The sequence below is a fragment of the Pocillopora damicornis genome, chromosome 2 (genome assembly GCF_964200805.1).
Source record: "Pocillopora damicornis chromosome 2, jaPocDami1.2, whole genome shotgun sequence".
Classification (NCBI taxonomy): domain Eukaryota; kingdom Metazoa; phylum Cnidaria; class Anthozoa; order Scleractinia; family Pocilloporidae; genus Pocillopora; species Pocillopora damicornis.
Genome location: NC_142671.1, coordinates 19,292,342 through 19,309,781, shown reverse-complemented (window position 1 = coordinate 19,309,781; position 17,440 = coordinate 19,292,342). Strand labels below are relative to the sequence as shown.

General features: G+C 38.1%; 2 protein-coding genes across 2 annotated transcripts; both read left to right on the top strand.

The window, feature by feature from the left end:
- The first annotated feature begins 1,244 nt into the window (after positions 1-1,244).
- LOC113667498 (uncharacterized) lies at positions 1,245-5,853 on the top strand. The gene is made up of 8 exons (XM_089192251.1): positions 1,245-1,316; positions 1,842-1,908; positions 2,153-2,511; positions 2,944-3,082; positions 3,573-3,608; positions 3,764-3,889; positions 4,459-4,500; positions 4,953-5,853. The coding sequence occupies exons 1-8, from the start codon at positions 1,278-1,280 to the stop codon at positions 5,741-5,743; spliced, it is 1,599 nt and encodes a 532-aa protein (XP_089048377.1). The 5' UTR covers positions 1,245-1,277; the 3' UTR covers positions 5,744-5,853.
- Positions 5,854-6,818: 965 nt separating this feature from the next.
- On the top strand, positions 6,819-17,051 carry LOC113667499 (uncharacterized). The gene is made up of 12 exons (XM_027183321.2): positions 6,819-6,961; positions 7,725-7,793; positions 8,357-8,715; positions 9,159-9,297; positions 9,722-9,838; positions 10,302-10,406; positions 10,685-10,762; positions 11,131-11,169; positions 13,131-14,279; positions 15,008-15,166; positions 15,540-15,847; positions 16,776-17,051. Exons 2-12 carry the CDS (start codon positions 7,754-7,756, stop codon positions 16,914-16,916), a joined length of 2,634 nt encoding a protein of 877 aa, XP_027039122.2. The 5' UTR covers positions 6,819-6,961; positions 7,725-7,753; the 3' UTR covers positions 16,917-17,051.
- Positions 17,052-17,440: the final 389 nt, after the last annotated feature.

Genomic DNA, 17,440 nt, shown 5'->3' with positions numbered 1-17,440 from the left:
TGCTTTATTTCTAGTGATCCACGCCCCTCTGTATTCAATGGTAGATTGCTTTCCTGAGGTGTTAGGTGAAGATTCCCGAGGAGTGATTTTAAGTTCAAACTCGATGATCCGTAGTTTTCCCGAGCCTTTAATCTGAATGAATATCACATTAAAAAATCACATTGAACTGCTATCACTTGAAGGATAACCTAAAATCTTAGATGCAGAATGAAATTCATTCCCCTTTTCTATCGTGTACAGTCAAAATTCAAACCCCTCTTCAGGGGTTTAATCATAAAGCCCTGAAGAGTGAAGCGATTCACGAAACAGGCTTGTCGGGAAAATGTTGTTGCGTCCTTTTTTTCGCTTATATCTGCAGACAGTACTGTTTCGGCCTTCTGGGCCTCATCAGTGCAGTGCTGATGCTAGGATGGAGGTAAGGCAGTAAAGCCACCCCAAGTGATCTCACACATGTGGGATCACTTAAGCCATGCCAGAGTGCTCAAACTAGAAAAACTAGTGAGCATGCATATGTATAAATACATATGTATAAATATAAATATAAATATAAATATATATATATATATATATATATATATATATATATAATGGAGGGTAATGTTTGAATGGTATTTTCTACGAGATGCCAAAGACAAATTTTTAGACAAAATACTTTCCCTTTTGAAAGAAATTGGTGGCATAAGAAAAAGGGTAGACACTAAACTTGAATGAAAAATTAGAGACGGATGCATTTATGCCTTCAAGCGCAATGAAGGCAAGTTAAAATTCTGAGTAAATTGACTCGAGACTTGATACATGCACCGCAAGTACTCGGACAGTAATTCTGATTTTATGTGTAATAGATGGTTCTGTAAATAACGAAGAGTATAAACCTTTAAACGAGACACTGTGCTTTTAACTGCCTTGGTTCTTTCGCAAAAAAAAAATACATTGCCTGAACGGATCAAATAGATATTTCTCATGTACTCTGATATCTTCCTTCATTTCATTTTCACAGAGTCAGATGACTACATGATCAATATCTCCTCGAGAGAGACAGATCCTGACTTTAATCATCAATTACTGGGTAATTAGGGGTAACCAGAAGAATTAAGTAATTTTTCAGAAAATTGTTAGAATATCTTAATTGCTGACACAACTTGAGAGTTTTCTATCTTTTATGAAAGGACGTTACGGGCCACACCCAAAGTGTAGAGCCACCAGCAAGAGAGGGAGGACAATAGCTCACAACACAAATTAACAAACAGTATCTACTACGGTGGAAGACTACAGGAACTATGAATCTCCAGGTGATTTCTTTTGGGGCCTTCAGAAAGGTTTAGTGTCATTTATTAAAAATCGTATCGAGGAAGTAACCTTTGTCCCTCTAAAACAATTTCAATATTGTGTGCGATTAGGAATATCTTTGAATATTCAGTTGATCAACTTTTCATTAGCCAAATGTATACGTTTAGGTGTAACTATCTCTAAGTTTTTTTGAACAGAGACCTGAAGATTTCAATGAGGAATTCACAACAGAAACAGTCGTTCTTATTACGACTGTGAAAGTGGTATATCAGAAGGCATTAGATATAACAATAGCGTTATATTTAACAACGAAAACAACTATTCATTGTTTTTAGAACAGGGACTTTTCTGACACAATTTTCAAGATAAGTTATGAGATTTGAGATTGAAAAACTTTTTGGCTTTCTCTCCAAGTAACAGTACACCTGTTAAGTGAGCGACATAGGCAATCAGATGTAATATATTGAATAAGAAATACTGATTACAGGGAAAACAAATGGCAGTTCGATCTGTTTGATAACCGAATATTTCTTATCGACTCACTTTTAATTTAGGAGATTTGCCTATCAAGGTATGGTTACCTTATGTTTACGCTCCTGGTGATCAGTCTCGCTTTGAAGGGTAAGAATAGTGTATACATCATCTAAGTACTTTTAACGAACGAATCAAATGGAAGAGAATTCAAAAGATAGCATCTGTTTAACTCTTGAAGGTAGAGTCGAAATGTTGTTGATTGACCGAATCCTGGTGATCATATAAACCGGATTTTAGGCCATTGCTACTCTAAAAGTGTTAGAATCGTTATGAAAATATTGTTTTTGCTTTCGTGTATATTTAATCTTGTTGAAATTTAAATACTTTTAAGGGTTCGCATATGATGAATTCGACAAAGAATGTGTCCGTGTCCATAATCAGTTAAGAGCACTCCACAATGCTTCTGCCCTTTGCTGGTCAGAGTCTTTGGCCGGGGAGGCCCAGAAATGGGCTGAAAACTTAGCGAATAGGGACCGTGTGGAACATGATTACCAGGATCTTATCACAAAGGGCCAAGGAGAAAACATTGCTTGGATTAATTCGACAACTGAAAAGTGCGAGGGACCTAAAAAGCCTGGCTGTGTAGGCTGCGGAGATATTGTAAAGAAGTGGTACAGCGAAGGAAAAAATTACGACTTTCAGAAAGGTGCTGCGATTGATCCAGGTCAACCTGTCCATCACTTCAATCAGGTAATGTACGAATTTAAATCGCTCAAGCTAAGGGCAAAGTACGCTAGAATTAAAATAGATTTCCGACTAACTGTTTGTGGCAAACAAAGCTAATTACATCTCTGTTAATTATGTCTTGGTTTTCAGTTTCATCAGTAGAAACCTAAGTCGAGGACGTTTCAGTATAATTATCTTACCATACAATGGGTTCTCTCTGCGATAAGTTGTTGCCCATAATTTATCAGAGCCCAGACGCACATACAGATATTTTTTCCTTGCTTTACCCAAAGGCACCATGACCTGTTAGAAGTAACCTAAAGCGATTAGTGGCAGCTCAAAATGTTATTCTCAGATTTTATCAAACATCGTTTTCCACGTAAATGTTACGTTATGCCACCTGGCTGTGCAAAACCGATTTGTCTGTTCACTTGAACACAATGTCCTCTAACACAGATTGTATGGAAGTCCACAACAGAACTAGGGATGGGGAGTGCTCGAAGTAATGAACATGGCTTGATAATAGTAGCACGATATAGTCCCATGGGAAGCACAGGTGGAACTGTTTCTTTTCTGCAGAACGTCGTTCCCTCAGGTGCGTTGACTAAAGATTTTCGTAGAATGATTGAGATATTACACCTGCTCTCATTGGTCGATAAGTGCGTTGAGGTGAAAGAACATAAACTTTTTGGTGATGCATGAGAATCGTGCGTAGTTTTTTATAAATATCGTAGAGCAGTAGCATACATTTCGCGTGTTTCTATAATACTCGGCATATTGAATCTTCCACAGTTGTAGAAACCCTCAGCTACATCTCAAGTTTACTAAACTGACTGGAACTCTCGCGCCCCTTTTTAGTTAAAATGTCTGCAACACGTGTAAGGACGGACATAATATTTTCGTACGTATGGAAATAAACGGAAAAAGACTATTAAGTTTGGATAGATAGATGATAAATAAATGGGCAAATAATTAATCGATGAACGATTCGGTTTCGAAATGTCTGTTACAATCCGATAAGTTGGTTAAACCTAAATAACTTCGAAGACAGGAAGAATATGATGCATGTATGATCTATCTTTTAGGTCAAAAATCTGGAAACGTCTCTCTAGATACAACAGGTAAAAAAAAAAAAACCGGCTACCATGACTACTTAGCAATCCCTCACGAGAACTAAAGGTATATGCACTGATTGCAAAATTACTACTCTAACTTACTCTCGCTATCATCCTAACAACTGCATTTCTTACATTTTATTCGTCTCTTCCGTAAAAACATTCCAAAAAAAATTGCACACAATTAATTTGTTTAGTAAATCATTGCTCCTTTCCAAACATAACAGATCAAAACACAAAGTCGAAGCCAGAAACAACTGTAATAAAGATCACCAAAGTCGTGCAAAGTAAGTAAAAATACCTCACTTCACGGCGGTGAGGACGCACTAGAGTTAATGGGAAGTACAAAATGGACGCACAAAGAATTTCAATAAACAAAACATCAATATATTTGTGTTAAATGGAGATGATATCAATGACTTGAAAAACAATCATGGCGTTTATGATGTTGGTGATGTCGTTTGTGTGTAGTTCTCGTATTTGTCTGAGGTAATGTTTATGTTATCATAACGACGTTCATTGAGATATGAAGCACGCGGGAAGTTTGGAGAGTACGAAAGATGCCTCTAGCTTCTTGAGTGCTCTCCAAACTTCCCAAGTGCTTCATATCTCGATAAACGCACAGCTGACGTATGAACCAATTGTTTTATAACATTTTCAACCCGAAGGAAAATTTTTTCTCGAGGGATTTGTTTGCTGACGTCATGAGCGTGCAAAATAGGAATATGAAGCACGCTCGCTGAATTGAATTTGATTAGACAAATTTACTAGCTATGCTATAGAGCTGTTTAATTCATTCCTTACAAAAGTCCACTAGTTAACTTGGTTCCTTGATTTTCTTAAAATTGATTTCTAGAATTTCCTCAAGGGATAAACCCAGAAGAAAATGAGACGCAAGGTAAGCTGAGTGTTTTTTTTTTATTTCTCGTAGTTAGCCCAAAAGTAGTTCCAGTAGAAAAACTGAGTTACAATCATATTCTTTCTTACAAAATTGAAATGAGACGAAATATTGGTCAATGCCAGTATATACTCACACGACGTGTGGTTTCCGTCAGGCTATTCGAGGGTGATTATTTACATACTAAAGGGAAATAAGCCTACTTGGTTAGAAATATGTATGGATTATCAGCGACGACTCTTAGCGCTGCCCCCCTCCCCTATGACCTCAACCTCTAAAACATTATTTGAGGGCAGAATGTAAGGAGGATGGAATTATAAGTATTATAAGGGCGCAATCTGTATAAATATTGACATTACGATCGAAATCGAAACCAACAATATACAAGCTTCATCTGCTTCAACCTTTGCTCATGCATATTTTTCCTAATTTCGGCCTGCCCTCGTCACCAGCCCCTACGACAAGCTCTGGATCAAACGGGAACTCCATGACTTGTGGAATCAGAAAACCCAGCCGTATTGTTGGAGGTGAAGTCGCATATCCAGGTGCCTGGCCGTGGCAAGCAGGATTCAAACGTGATGCAAATGACATAATCTTCTGCGGAGGATCCCTAATAAACAAAGAATGGATCGCCACTGCGTCTCACTGCGTTTATGACTTACTCAGTATGAACAAAAACGCTGTGTTAGTGGTGAAGCTGGGTGAGTTTGACAAGGCGAATAAAGAGGAGCAAGAAATCTCAGTAAAAACAAAGAAAATCATCATGCATCCAAACTACAATTTTAAAACATTGGATTACGATATCGCCCTTGTGCAACTGGAGGAACCACTCAAAGAGTTTAGCACATACATTCGACCCGTGTGTGTGCCAGATGGTAGCGAGACGTTTGACGAGCAATCAAAGTGTTACGTAACTGGATTCGGAAGAACACAGCAAGGAGGAGAGTTAGCCGGAATGCTGCGCATGGCAAAGATACCGCTGGTTAGCAAAAAAACGTGCAAACAGGCATATGGCGAGAAGCTTACAGACCGCATGATCTGTGCAGGTTTTCCCAAAGGAGGAATAGACGCATGTCAAGGAGACAGTGGTGGACCGCTGAGCTGTTTACATGAGGGCCGTTGGTATCTGACTGGCGTTGTCAGCTGGGGAGTGGGATGTGCTCAGCCTAACGCGTATGGCGTCTATTCCAAAGTACAGGTGCTGAAGGACTGGGTGCAAGCTACTATGAAGTCTAACGAGTAGTAAATCAATGTCTGAGATAAACACAAATTCAAGGTTAAAGAAGGCACACGTTAAAGCTATGGATGGCTCTTTCTCTTGAAATGAATAAATTAAAATTGCAAACTTAAAAAGAGGTGCTCCAGATAGTGTGTTATAACTGACATTACTTCCGTTGATAAATAATCGTCACGATAAGAAAGTACTTCCCAGTGTGCCTTTTCCTTACACAACCCTGTTTTACACTATACAAAAATTCCGGATTAGACAAGAGTGGGGATGGTGTTTTAAATCTTATTTTCCACTCTAATTTCCAAACCACAGCTTCTTGTTGAGAGAAAATATTGCGAGTATCAAGGAAAATGTACAACTCGGAAACAAGATTACCAACTCGCTCTCTCAGCTGAGGAAGTTAAACAGAAATCACGGTTTCGAGGATCAAAAACTGCTCGTAGACACCGCTAAACCTAAGGACATGTAGAAGCATAAAATAATTTCTCAATCACTGCGAGGCTCAGAAAAACGTATTGAAAACCACAGCGTGAAATATGAATAACTAAACAATTAATTGCGAGAGTCGGATATCATTACGATGCCAAAGATAACCCCAGGTCAGAGCCTGAAGACTTAAAAAGTCATTACAATCTGCCGTTGGAATTAAAAGAAAAAAGACTCATACGAAAGCGCATAAAAAAAAAGATGCCACTGAACGGACAGCAATACAGAAATGCAGACATCGCAACGAGGCTGACAACTCATACCGTGATCCTTTGAGAAATCGTTAAAAGTATCATAACGAGGCTCAAACAAAATTATGGAATCAAGAAGACGAAGGGACATTTGGTTGTCTTTGCTTTGTTATGGGTACAATACCTGTAACAAAGTTACAGTTGTATCTGACTATGCTGTGTGTAAAATTTGGTTAAGCAACACATTAGAAAATCACTGTAAAACAAATTACTTAAACATCTAGACTTAACAATAATAGAAACCTGAGCACTTAACCATTCTCGAGAGAGACATGTTCAACAAGCGTTTAAGCTTCTCATTCATCCACCTGTACAACTTTATTCATCTTGTGGCACAAAGCGCAACCTCAGTTTTCAATAATAAATAACATTTGAACTCGATCACTATATTCAACAAAGTGAAAGTAATGAGGTGAAACAAAACTGAAATTTCGACACGAGGAAAGCTACGTCGAGAAATGTTGCGTTAGCTTGGCTGGAGCAAGGCTGACTGGTGAGTGGACCAATCTTTTTTTATTAAATTTATATCGATCAGACTATTGAACACTGGGAAAATATCACTCTACTATCTTAATTTTTCTTTTATCACATGAAATGTCACATTACAAAGAAAGTCGGACACCGATGAATCGTTCCCTATTAGGAGATTATAGGCTCGATTCCTGCGATTAAATGTTTCAATAAAAAAAAATTTAACTGAGTAATACTTGAGATTCGGTTTAATGTCTTTCAAAATAAAACTTCATGATAAGAGTGTTTCCATAACTTTTCAATGGCTCAATTGATTCAAGTGCTAGCTTTCTTCACACACCCTCACCTTTCATACACCAACTGGACCAGACCTAACGGATCATATTCAATCTAAGTACATACTTCTTCGGCTGTACTTAAACTGAAGTATACTAAGTTGCACGTGTAACTGACAGCGCAAAATAATGTCTAAGCGTGCATCACCTACAGTCGCGTTATCGCAGTCAGTTTTAAATCAATGATCAATTTGTTGGTCATGGCAAGTTTTTGAAAACGATCTATGGCTAATGTATGCGAAACGTAAATTTTACTGCGAGGATTTTGCTTTCAAAGCAGGTAGGTTTCCAACGAGAGACACCCTGCATTTCAATTTCAGTAACTTTAAAGTTATTCACATTGATATCAAATCACAGAGCAGAGATGCCGCACCATACGAAGTGTGCTTCGGTTTGCAATCCGTAGAGTGTTGATCTTTTGATTTTAAATCATGTTACATTTTACAATAGGTTTAGCGGATCATCATCAGCCCAACGACATGCTTGTTTTTGTGGTTTTTCAAGTCTTGTTCACCCTGGGTACTGTACATAACACTTTTTCTCTTCGTTTATTTTATCATGTGAAGCCATTATAAATGTCAGTATTATTCATAAATAAAAGTGATGAGGACGCAGACCAAAAGTGTTTTTAAGTCAAAATAGATTTGTAGATCCAGGAACCATGTTTAAGTAATCCTCTAAAACCTATTGAAAAGTTTCACTTACCAGTATTTCGGTGGTGAAGTTATGGTGTGTAAAAAAAACTGGTTAATTTTGGAATGGGTAATAAAATGAACGATGATACGATAAATGATAATCGTGACATATTCTGTTCTCCATTTATTAAAAGGCCTGTTTTTAAACACCACTACTTATCTTTATTGAAGATGATTGAGCATTACCCACAACAGTTTCCCAATTTAAACACTCCACGAAATATTTATGTTACTTAAAAGATGTATCACAAGTGTGAAGAACTTGTTTCTTGTTAAAATGAATTCTCAATGTCAAGCGCAGATGTTTGTAGTCAAAGGTTAATTCAAATAAGAGGAAATATATGTAACGAAACCGGTGAAAGCTGAAATCTAAAATTTGCCTCACAGGCTCGTCATTCGATATTTTTGACGAAAACTGCTTAATTTCGACCAATTTATTGAGAAGGCGACATGGTGTTCCAGACCTCACTTGGTCAGAAGCTCTCGCAGCTGATGCTCGCACATGGGCAACTTTCTTGGCTGAAAGTGACACTTTCGAACACGATTATAGCAGTATGAAAGACAAACACCAAGGAGAAAATTTGGCTTTCTTCAAGCCGTACAAGGCGAAGTGTCAAGGACCCAAGAGGGACGACTGCGTTCAGTGTCGAGAGATTGTTGACGGCTGGTACGATGAGGTCAAAAATTATGACTTTGGAATGGGAAAACCCAAAACGCCCGGGGGCGTGGTAATGCATTTTACACAGGCAAGTACCTGTTGGTCTAAGAATGAATTACGAATTCGTTACCCAAAAAGTAGGAAAAAAAGGGAAAAAAGGAAAAGGTAATTGTTTTTCCGTTTTTTCCCAAGAAAGAAAATACACTGTTAAGGGACTAAAATGGGTAATTCTACCCCGCCAAACACTTTCCCTTTCTTTAATCCTTTCTCGTTCGGGTTTGGATTACATTCTCTACATTTTAGCGAAGATATAAAAATAATTTATGAATATTTCCCATGAATAAACATACTAGACGAAAAATTATTATTAGTGGGCCGGGCTTTTGCTTTTCCTTTTCCTATCTGATATTGTTGAATGATTTACCAAAACAAAGACATCAACCTTTACTCTTATTATTTTTTATTGTGCTCAATAACTTCTCGCATTATAAAACTGGGATGTGTTTTTTACAAATGTTCATCTAATTATAGGAAGTATGGAAAATCTCCCGTCAGTTTGGTATTGGAACTGCAAAGAGCAACAAGTACGGTTTCATAGCTGTGGCTCGGTACAGTCCTCGTGGAAACAGAGGGGGACCCGCCATTTTTAAAGACAATGTTTTTCCTCCGGGTATATATTGTTATAAATTCATCACGACCTATTTGCATTTCAATAAGTCCTATGTGTAGCCATAGCCATCGACACTCTGGTATCAAATAAATCTCGTTCGAAAGGGAGTTGACAGATTCATTAGCTGGCTAATCATAATATGATAGGCAAATATTCACCACATGGTAAAATCCAGGGGTACAGGTGTAAAATGCGTGGACGTGAGTAGAACGTCTGGCTTCTATTTTGTGGCCTTTTCAGGGATTATTAGGAATTGTCATTTCTGATGAACTCGGAAGGAGGGATCTTAGTTGAAGGAGCTTAATACATAACAGAAAGAAACTAGAGGTACAAACCATAAGATATTGAAAAATTGTTCTCAAAAATTACTCTAGTGAAACTGGAATATTGGGTACCTAACTATGTTATGTATTTCAAACTTTAGGAACCATTTCAGACCCGACAGCTTCAGTCAATACTTCTACCCAGTCCCCTCCAACGCCCACTAAGACAGCGACTCTTCTTATGAATGACGCGACTGCTGCCGCTACCCCTGCATCAGGTAAAATTATGATTTAGTTAGGAGACCAGCACAAACCTTAATAGCTTCTTTTTTATGCCCTTTAGCCTTTGTTTGCATTGCTTAAGGAGCTCCAGACCTCAGAATTTCGCGCTCTGCCTCTGAGCCACTCGATGTTTCATGCAGCTAAGCCATTAGTCAATTCATATGTGACAAGCCTCCTGCATTTAGTTATAATCAGAAATCAAAATCTGCCATCTTTCTCAAAGACAGCTTTATAATCATTCAAAAAGTTAGAATTACTAAGAATAGGCCGGCTCTGTTCACACATGGCATTTGATGGTTTGTCATGGCGCTTTTAATGAGTAATATATTTCTTCTGAATTAGGGTCAGTTCACAATTAAACGTAGAAAAAGTATAATAGAGTATTCAATGAAATGAACCAGCCATTTTTCAATGTCACACAAATAAAGTAAATGACGTTTGGTTTTTTTTTTTTGACAGGCGGAGGTAGCAGCCCCACTCCACTGCCTTCGGCCACTTCACCAAACACTGGTGTGCCGAAAAACGGCAGCGCTACTGTTTTTCCGCCAACTCGAGAACCACCCGGTAGGGTATCAACGTTAAACTTTTACCGTGAGAAATGTACTTTCAGATTTTTTTTTTAATACGATTAATGACAGAATTATGGGAAACTTTGAGAATGAATTAGACAAAACTTGATACGTAAATTCTCAATGATAATTTTTGATAAAATAATCAATTTCATTTCTTTGGCTTAATCAATGGCACTTCATGAAAAATAATTTTCTGACAGAGATGACGTGCTGAGTAATTCAGATCATCAGATTACTGTGCAACTGACATTTTCTTTCTATGCTGCCCAGGTCCTGCGCCGAAAAATAACTCTCAGTGCCAATATTTTGTGGTGAACAGTACGACCTCCACTTACGCCGTTGTTCAAAGTGAGGCTCTCCACAGAAAATTTATGATATATTAAGATAATCATTGTAAGCATCATTTATATTCACCGAATTGCATTTTAGAGGATGGAAATAATAGAAGGAGCTGTTCAACATTATAAAAACATATGCTAATTTATCATATTCTCTTTCAATGGTGGAAAAACCAAAAGACATTTCAGACTACTCACTTCTGAATAACGTATAAGGCAACGTCTGTATCGAATACGCCAACAGAAGTATTACACCTGAAATTTTAAAGGATACGAAGATTTGTTTTCTTGTTGGTCTATTTCATGCTGGTTCGTAACATGTTGTGATCGCTAGACTTGCGGTTGATTATTGTTAATTTTGCCATTGTTACCTTTTAGAATGTCGTGGTAGACCTAACGTCACCTTAATTCCCGAAGGTAAGAAACCTTAAATGGTGAAGTGTTTCTGGCGATACCACTAAATCGTGCCAGATCTATTTTAAATGAGGGTTCCATCAACCCGTAAATTAATGTTAACCCTGAGCGATGAAAACCTCTTTGAAAATTCGGACAACTGAATGTCTGGTCAGTTCTAAGGTATCGTTTATCTGCTGCTATCAACTTCGCTATTTCTCCTAGCTAGTCTTAGATTCGTCCATATTTCTTAAGTTGGCCTAAATAAGACAGAACTAGATCTCAGAGATCTCAGATCTTTGGTTAAATCATGAATAGCCCTTTTTATATGAATTTCCTCTAATTTCGTTTTTGAGATCTAACTCTGATCAACCTAATCCAGAGGAGACAAAGTTCACTGTGTGCATATTCATACCTAATTGAAAAATTCGCATTTATGCCCTTAATCATTCATTAGAAAGTCACCAATGACATTGACTTCTTTAAATATAATTACCATTAAGTCACAATATTAAAAACGATCATAGCGATCGAGGAGTCACCTTGACTTGCTTTTATTTTCAACAAGTTAAACTTACCACATATTTAAACCTGGTAGGTACCGCTCGCCCGACAAAAACAACAAAAGAACCGAGTAATGGAGGAGGTAACAGCATGCAAAATTTGCAGCAATCCGCATGCTGTTACTTTTCGCAAAGTAACTGATTCCTCGAGTAAATTAGATGCACTATTCTCTTATCAAGATCCTTTTTGTTCTTTTGTTAAAATCCTTTTTTCTTTTTGTATTCTTTCGTAAAAATCCTTTTTTTTCCTCTCAAGTTCTTTGCTCTTTTAGTTATTCTTTGAACGGGATACGGGGAGGAACAGCTTTACGCGCATTAGCTGTTGAAATTGACCCAGCCCAATTGATACGTTCCTAATATGAGGGTTATTTCCAGGTTTGACCAAGTGAACATATTGATAAAACAGCGATAAACAAAAAAAAAAACAATATAGCTGAGTTATAATTTGAGTCTGAGTTCGTTGAGGCTTAAATTCGCTCTTCACTATTTCGACTTTGTTCATGGATGGGTTTTGTTTTGATGGCGAGAATCATTAAATACCTTTCTGAAAACAAAAAGTTTAACAATAGCTTCTGAGTTCGTCTTTCTAGCTCTAATGGAAAGCATATATCTAACCAACTAATATTGAAAATAGTTCCTATTAATTTATTTAATACAGCCCAATTAAATAACCAGTAATCAAATATTACTCGGAAACTGTTCATCGCATTGGATAGGATCGCGATAAAAGGTGAGAATACCATCAACTTTGAAACAAACTGTTATAATTTTCGTTAAAAATCTAATTTGAACTTGCATTAAATAATTCAAGTAATAGATTTCAGGTTCGAGAAGATTCTAATTGCACTAAGTATTATAAGTAAATAACAGAATTGTTATCAGTAGATACTATGACAATTATAATACTTAAATGATGAAAGTAACCATCGGACTAGACTTCAAACATCCCTTATCGAAAGGAATAGAAATTAAAACAAAAACAATCTTTTACGAGCTATAGAAACAGAAAAAATGATCACATACCGATACGAAACTAACAATCAAAGTTTGAAGCTACAATAAGAGAAGAAGCTTTTCAGTGAGGCGAATCGCACGTTTCTATCACGTGAGACTCTCACGTCATGCCATTATATTACTATGACTAAGATTATGGTGATTTTCGCGTGCTTTCCTCGCTGAGAGGACCAAAATCTCTCGATCACGCTTCTTATTTCCTACGTTTTGATATTTGAAAGTATGTCGTGGGTAGGTCTGGTTGTGAAAAAGACTTTCCAAGCTTTGGCGGGAAATATTTTTCGGGTCAAAAATGTCATCTGTGGTCTTTTGGAATAATTTTTCCTTAGATCTCCGATACTTATAAAGTACCTTCAAAAAATGCTTACCAGCTGTTCAATGCATTTATTTCTCGATGAAAATCGATAGGGAATATGACAACTCCCAAACCAGAACAATCTACGGGAATAACAACAACAACTCAAACAGTCCCAACAACAGCGCAACCAGAAACATTAACGACAACAAAAACCACGGCTGGTTCACAATCAACAAAAACCACTGCCCCGACCACTGGAACATTAAAACCAGAATCAACAACAGCTACAACTGTTAGTCCTGAGGTAACGACGGACGAAACAACCATGACCGCTACCACAAAACCTGAGCTAATAACTACACAAACAACCACAACCACGCTGAAACCAGAACAGACATTCCCAACTTCCTCACTGTCACTAACCCCACCAGAAACAACGGCAAGTACAACTACGACAAGTAGTTCAGAGATCACAACATCAAAACCAACGACTACGCCTCCTCCACAACAATTTCCGGCAACTACGCCTGCACAGACAACACCAACTACAGGAACCACGATGAAACCAGATCTGACCACCACTTCATCTGCACTAAATTCTGAGTCCACAACTACAACTGGGACACCCACAACTAAGAATCCTCCACAAACGTTTCCTGAACAGACAACACCTACCACAGGAACCACTTTAAAACCACAGATGACAACTGCTTCCTCGACAGCGGGCCCAGAACAAACAACTTTGACTACGACTACCACAAGTAATCCTCCACAGCAATTTCCAGCAACACCTGTACAGACAACATCAACATCTGAGACAACAACAAAACCAGAATTAACAAAACCGTCATCCACGGGAAGCCCTGGAGAAACAGTACCCACAACTACTCCTCCTCAACAGTTTCCGACAACAGCTGCACAGACAACGCCAACGACTGTAACGACTACAAAGCCAGAGTTGACGTCACAAACGATTTCATCTGCTAGTAAACCATCAGGATTATCAACCACCGCATCCACAGAAATAACAACAAGTCAAGGGGCAACAACACCGACTGTAACAACATCAACAGGTAAAACAACAGCCAGACCAACAACAAAACCTTCCACTTTATCCAGTGCTCAAACAACAACTGGTACTACGTTGTCAACATTGACATCAACAACAACAGTAGGACAAGAAACAACGAAACCCACAACAAAACCAGGGATAACAAATATTACGACAGCACAAACGACCAAATCTACGGTTACAACAGGTACAGAATGTCACTGCAAGACTGGAGAAGGACACGGTGTGTTCACAACCATGAGCAACCATGATTTAAGTATTCAGTCGTGGGAACAAGTACCGTTTTTGGTTGGAATCCGATACGTCTACGAGAATTGACTATACGTCAAATTTTTGGCCAGCTAGTTTTTCAAAACCCATCCAATTCAAGCTGGCATCAATAGTAGAAGAGGCCTTCGAGTGTTTTGCGCTTTTCTAATGCCTTTGTTATGCATCAGAAAGTTACGTTACATTTAAAGGTATTTCTCAAAAACGGCACTTGTTACCCAACGACGGTTCCAAAATCTTAGGAAGGGCAGAAAACGTGAAATAGATGCATATGTTATATGAAAAAATATAAAACCACCGCTTGTGATTGCAATTTTTGGAAAAGGAACTTAACATTGCGGATCTGAAGGAAGCAATAGTTTAAAAAGCAATAAAAAATTGTTTGTGAAAAATGAAAAGCCTCGAACAAGCCCATCCATGCAGTCAATTTCACCTAGAAACTAATACAGTGGTCCATACACCACAACATATTTCGCATGGTAGAGTTAGTCGTCTGCTTCGAGTTCGTGCAATACCTGAATCATGATTGAAATTTATACATAACATTAAGAATTAATTAATGAAAGCGAATTGGCGGAATAATAGTTGTCAAGTTCATTGAGAAACCACTATTATTGAAATAAATTTTTTGTTTTTTCTGAAATATAGGTCCAAAGCCTACCTCAGTCCCACTGACGACGAAGCCTCTGCCTTTAAACCCATGCGAGCCAAATCCTTGCAAGAACGGTGGCACCTGTGAAGTAAAGGAGGGCAATGCCACCTGTACGTGTCCTGAGGGATACTGGGGTCCTCTTTGTCAAGATAGAGGTATGAAGCCTTACGTATGGTGGTAGACCTTTTCATGCAGCTGCTTCATGTATACAGAATATCTTGCCTGAATTGGGCGACATAGGTTGATAGAACAAATTTTTCCGAGTTTTATTTTCATTTATCACTTTTTTTGCATACATTTTGCATCAAGATTGCTTATACTCGATTATTTTGTATACTGATCTGTGTCATTTGGAATTGACTCTTAGCTCTGTTACTAAAAAAGCACTATTGGTGATTGAAATCATTATCATTAATGCATGAAAATCAAACCTGGTAGGCATGGTAAAAGCTAATATCGTCACAAGGGTCGCAAAACTTCATTTCTTTGAGAAAGGTAATATTGTGCACCGCTTTATTTTCTCCGTAGGCCCCAATGCTGATGAAAGTAAAGATGCGTTGATGCTTCACAACATGTACAGAGCAATGCACCAGGCCCCGTTGTTAACTTGGAACAAGGAAATGGCAGCAAAAGCGCAGGACTGGGCCGACAAATTAGCCAGAGAACAGAGACTTATACATGAGAACGAGAGTGCGACTGATTATGGTGAAAATCTGGCCGAGGTTGGCAGTGATGATAAAGCATTACTGCGGGCAATTGATGCATGGTACACCGAAGTGGGACTGTACAACTTTAAAGAGCCTAAATTTTCAAAGGACAGTGGCCATTTTTCACAGGTAAAAGATATAAAAATGTATGACAGGGTTATAAGCGATGGTATTTGCCTACCAGGAGCGTGGAGCGTCATAACGTTTTGTGTTTTAGAAACGCGGTGTCGCTGATAGACTCAATCAGACCCCAACCAACAGTTTATGCTACATACCTAGACTTTCACTCAAAAAAACGAGCACTGTGATAAGTTGATTCTTGGTCTTGTGCCCCTGATCAAATTTAAATGTATCCCGACCGAGATACAATTGCGCAATTGTTGCCCGCGCGCCGAATGCAACAGCTCGTTTTTCCCATAATTATGATTGTTTAAGGGAAAGTATAAATATATGAAAGCAAAGCACTTAATGTATGGTCCCTCCGGAAACAAGTTTGTTTTGTTTTCCCTCGAGTCCTTATGTTTCTTTCGACTTCTTCTCGGGAAACATCAGGACTCTCGGGAAGACAAAAAAAAAATTGTTTCCCTCGGGACCATACACTAATTGTACATTGTTATCTTAATAACTATCTCAACTGATGAAAACCCTTCTCTTTCTCCTTCCTCCCCACTCCTCCCCCTTTCCCCCCTCTCTCTGGATATTCACCTGTACCGCACATTCAGATGTTGAGAGAGAAGGATGGTCGATTCTAAACCACCCTTTGTTGCTGTTGTTCCTGTATATTGCTCGAATTTACTGTGATGCAAGATGAATGAAGCGCATTAAATATCTCTTAGGGAACCTGACTATGATTAACTTTGCCCTTTTTTTTTTTGCTGCACTTCTATTCACCTTTCTTACCTCTGAGGAAACGGTGTACCCCTTGTTAAGTAAAGTACGTATGTTTTATGAAAAGTTCCGTCTCTCATTTCATTAAGCCGTTAAACATGGATCGACTAAGTTTTTGTATTGCGTAATATTTGTCAGTCGTCTAAATGAAATGTTTTTTCCTTTTCAGTTGGTTTGGGGTGCTTCAAATGAGCTTGGAATGGCAAAGGCGAAAACCAAAGACAACTTAAATGTGTACGTGGTGGCGCGATACAAACCAGCCGGAAACGTAGTCAATCTGTTTGAATCAAATGTAAAGCCTAAACAGTAAGATTTACGACTAAAAAGAAACTTTAACTTTCTCTCAATAACTTTTTATGGAAGAAAATCTGAATAAGGCGATGTTAGCTGTAAATGCAGATGATATATGGAAACACATTAAGTAAAGTTTCATTTACTCCTTAAATTTGTTGTCTGTTTCCTCTCCTCGATATTTTGTCAATTTATTGACTGCACCATGCATTTACGAAAAAAACTCTTAAGAGTTATTATATTTAGCCAGCTTTATGTTTTCAAGGGAAACGTCTCTGTGTCTTCGTCTTTCATCTTAACCATGAGTTCCGACAGCAATATCTGGGATAAGTCGATGCTCTCAATATCACCTTATTTCACTCTTCTCGGAAATCCCGGAATGACGCACATTCAGTGATTGCGGAAAAAATAAAGCGGTCTTTTGATAAGTAATGTCTGGTGCCGCTCAACTATGACAGTTCGGCTTTAAAGTAAAACAGTAGGAAAACCCTAATAAAGAAAATCAAATCTTTGTTAAAATAAGATTTATTTTGCTGAGAAAGT

Coding starts and splice junctions, on each gene's coding strand:
- LOC113667499 (XM_027183321.2), top strand. CDS start 7,754: ATGCTTGTTTTTGTGGTTTTTCAAGTCTTGTTCACCCTGG. Junction 10,407..10,684: donor GCCAACTCGAGAACCACCCG/GTAGGGTATCAA, acceptor TATGCTGCCCAG/GTCCTGCGCCGAAAAATAAC. Junction 15,167..15,539: donor TCCTCTTTGTCAAGATAGAG/GTATGAAGCCTT, acceptor TTTTCTCCGTAG/GCCCCAATGCTGATGAAAGT.
- LOC113667498 (XM_089192251.1), top strand. CDS start 1,278: ATGAATCTCCAGGTGATTTCTTTTGGGGCCTTCAGAAAG. Junction 1,909..2,152: donor GATCAGTCTCGCTTTGAAGG/GTAAGAATAGTG, acceptor AATACTTTTAAG/GGTTCGCATATGATGAATTC. Junction 3,890..4,458: donor GATCACCAAAGTCGTGCAAA/GTAAGTAAAAAT, acceptor ATTGATTTCTAG/AATTTCCTCAAGGGATAAAC.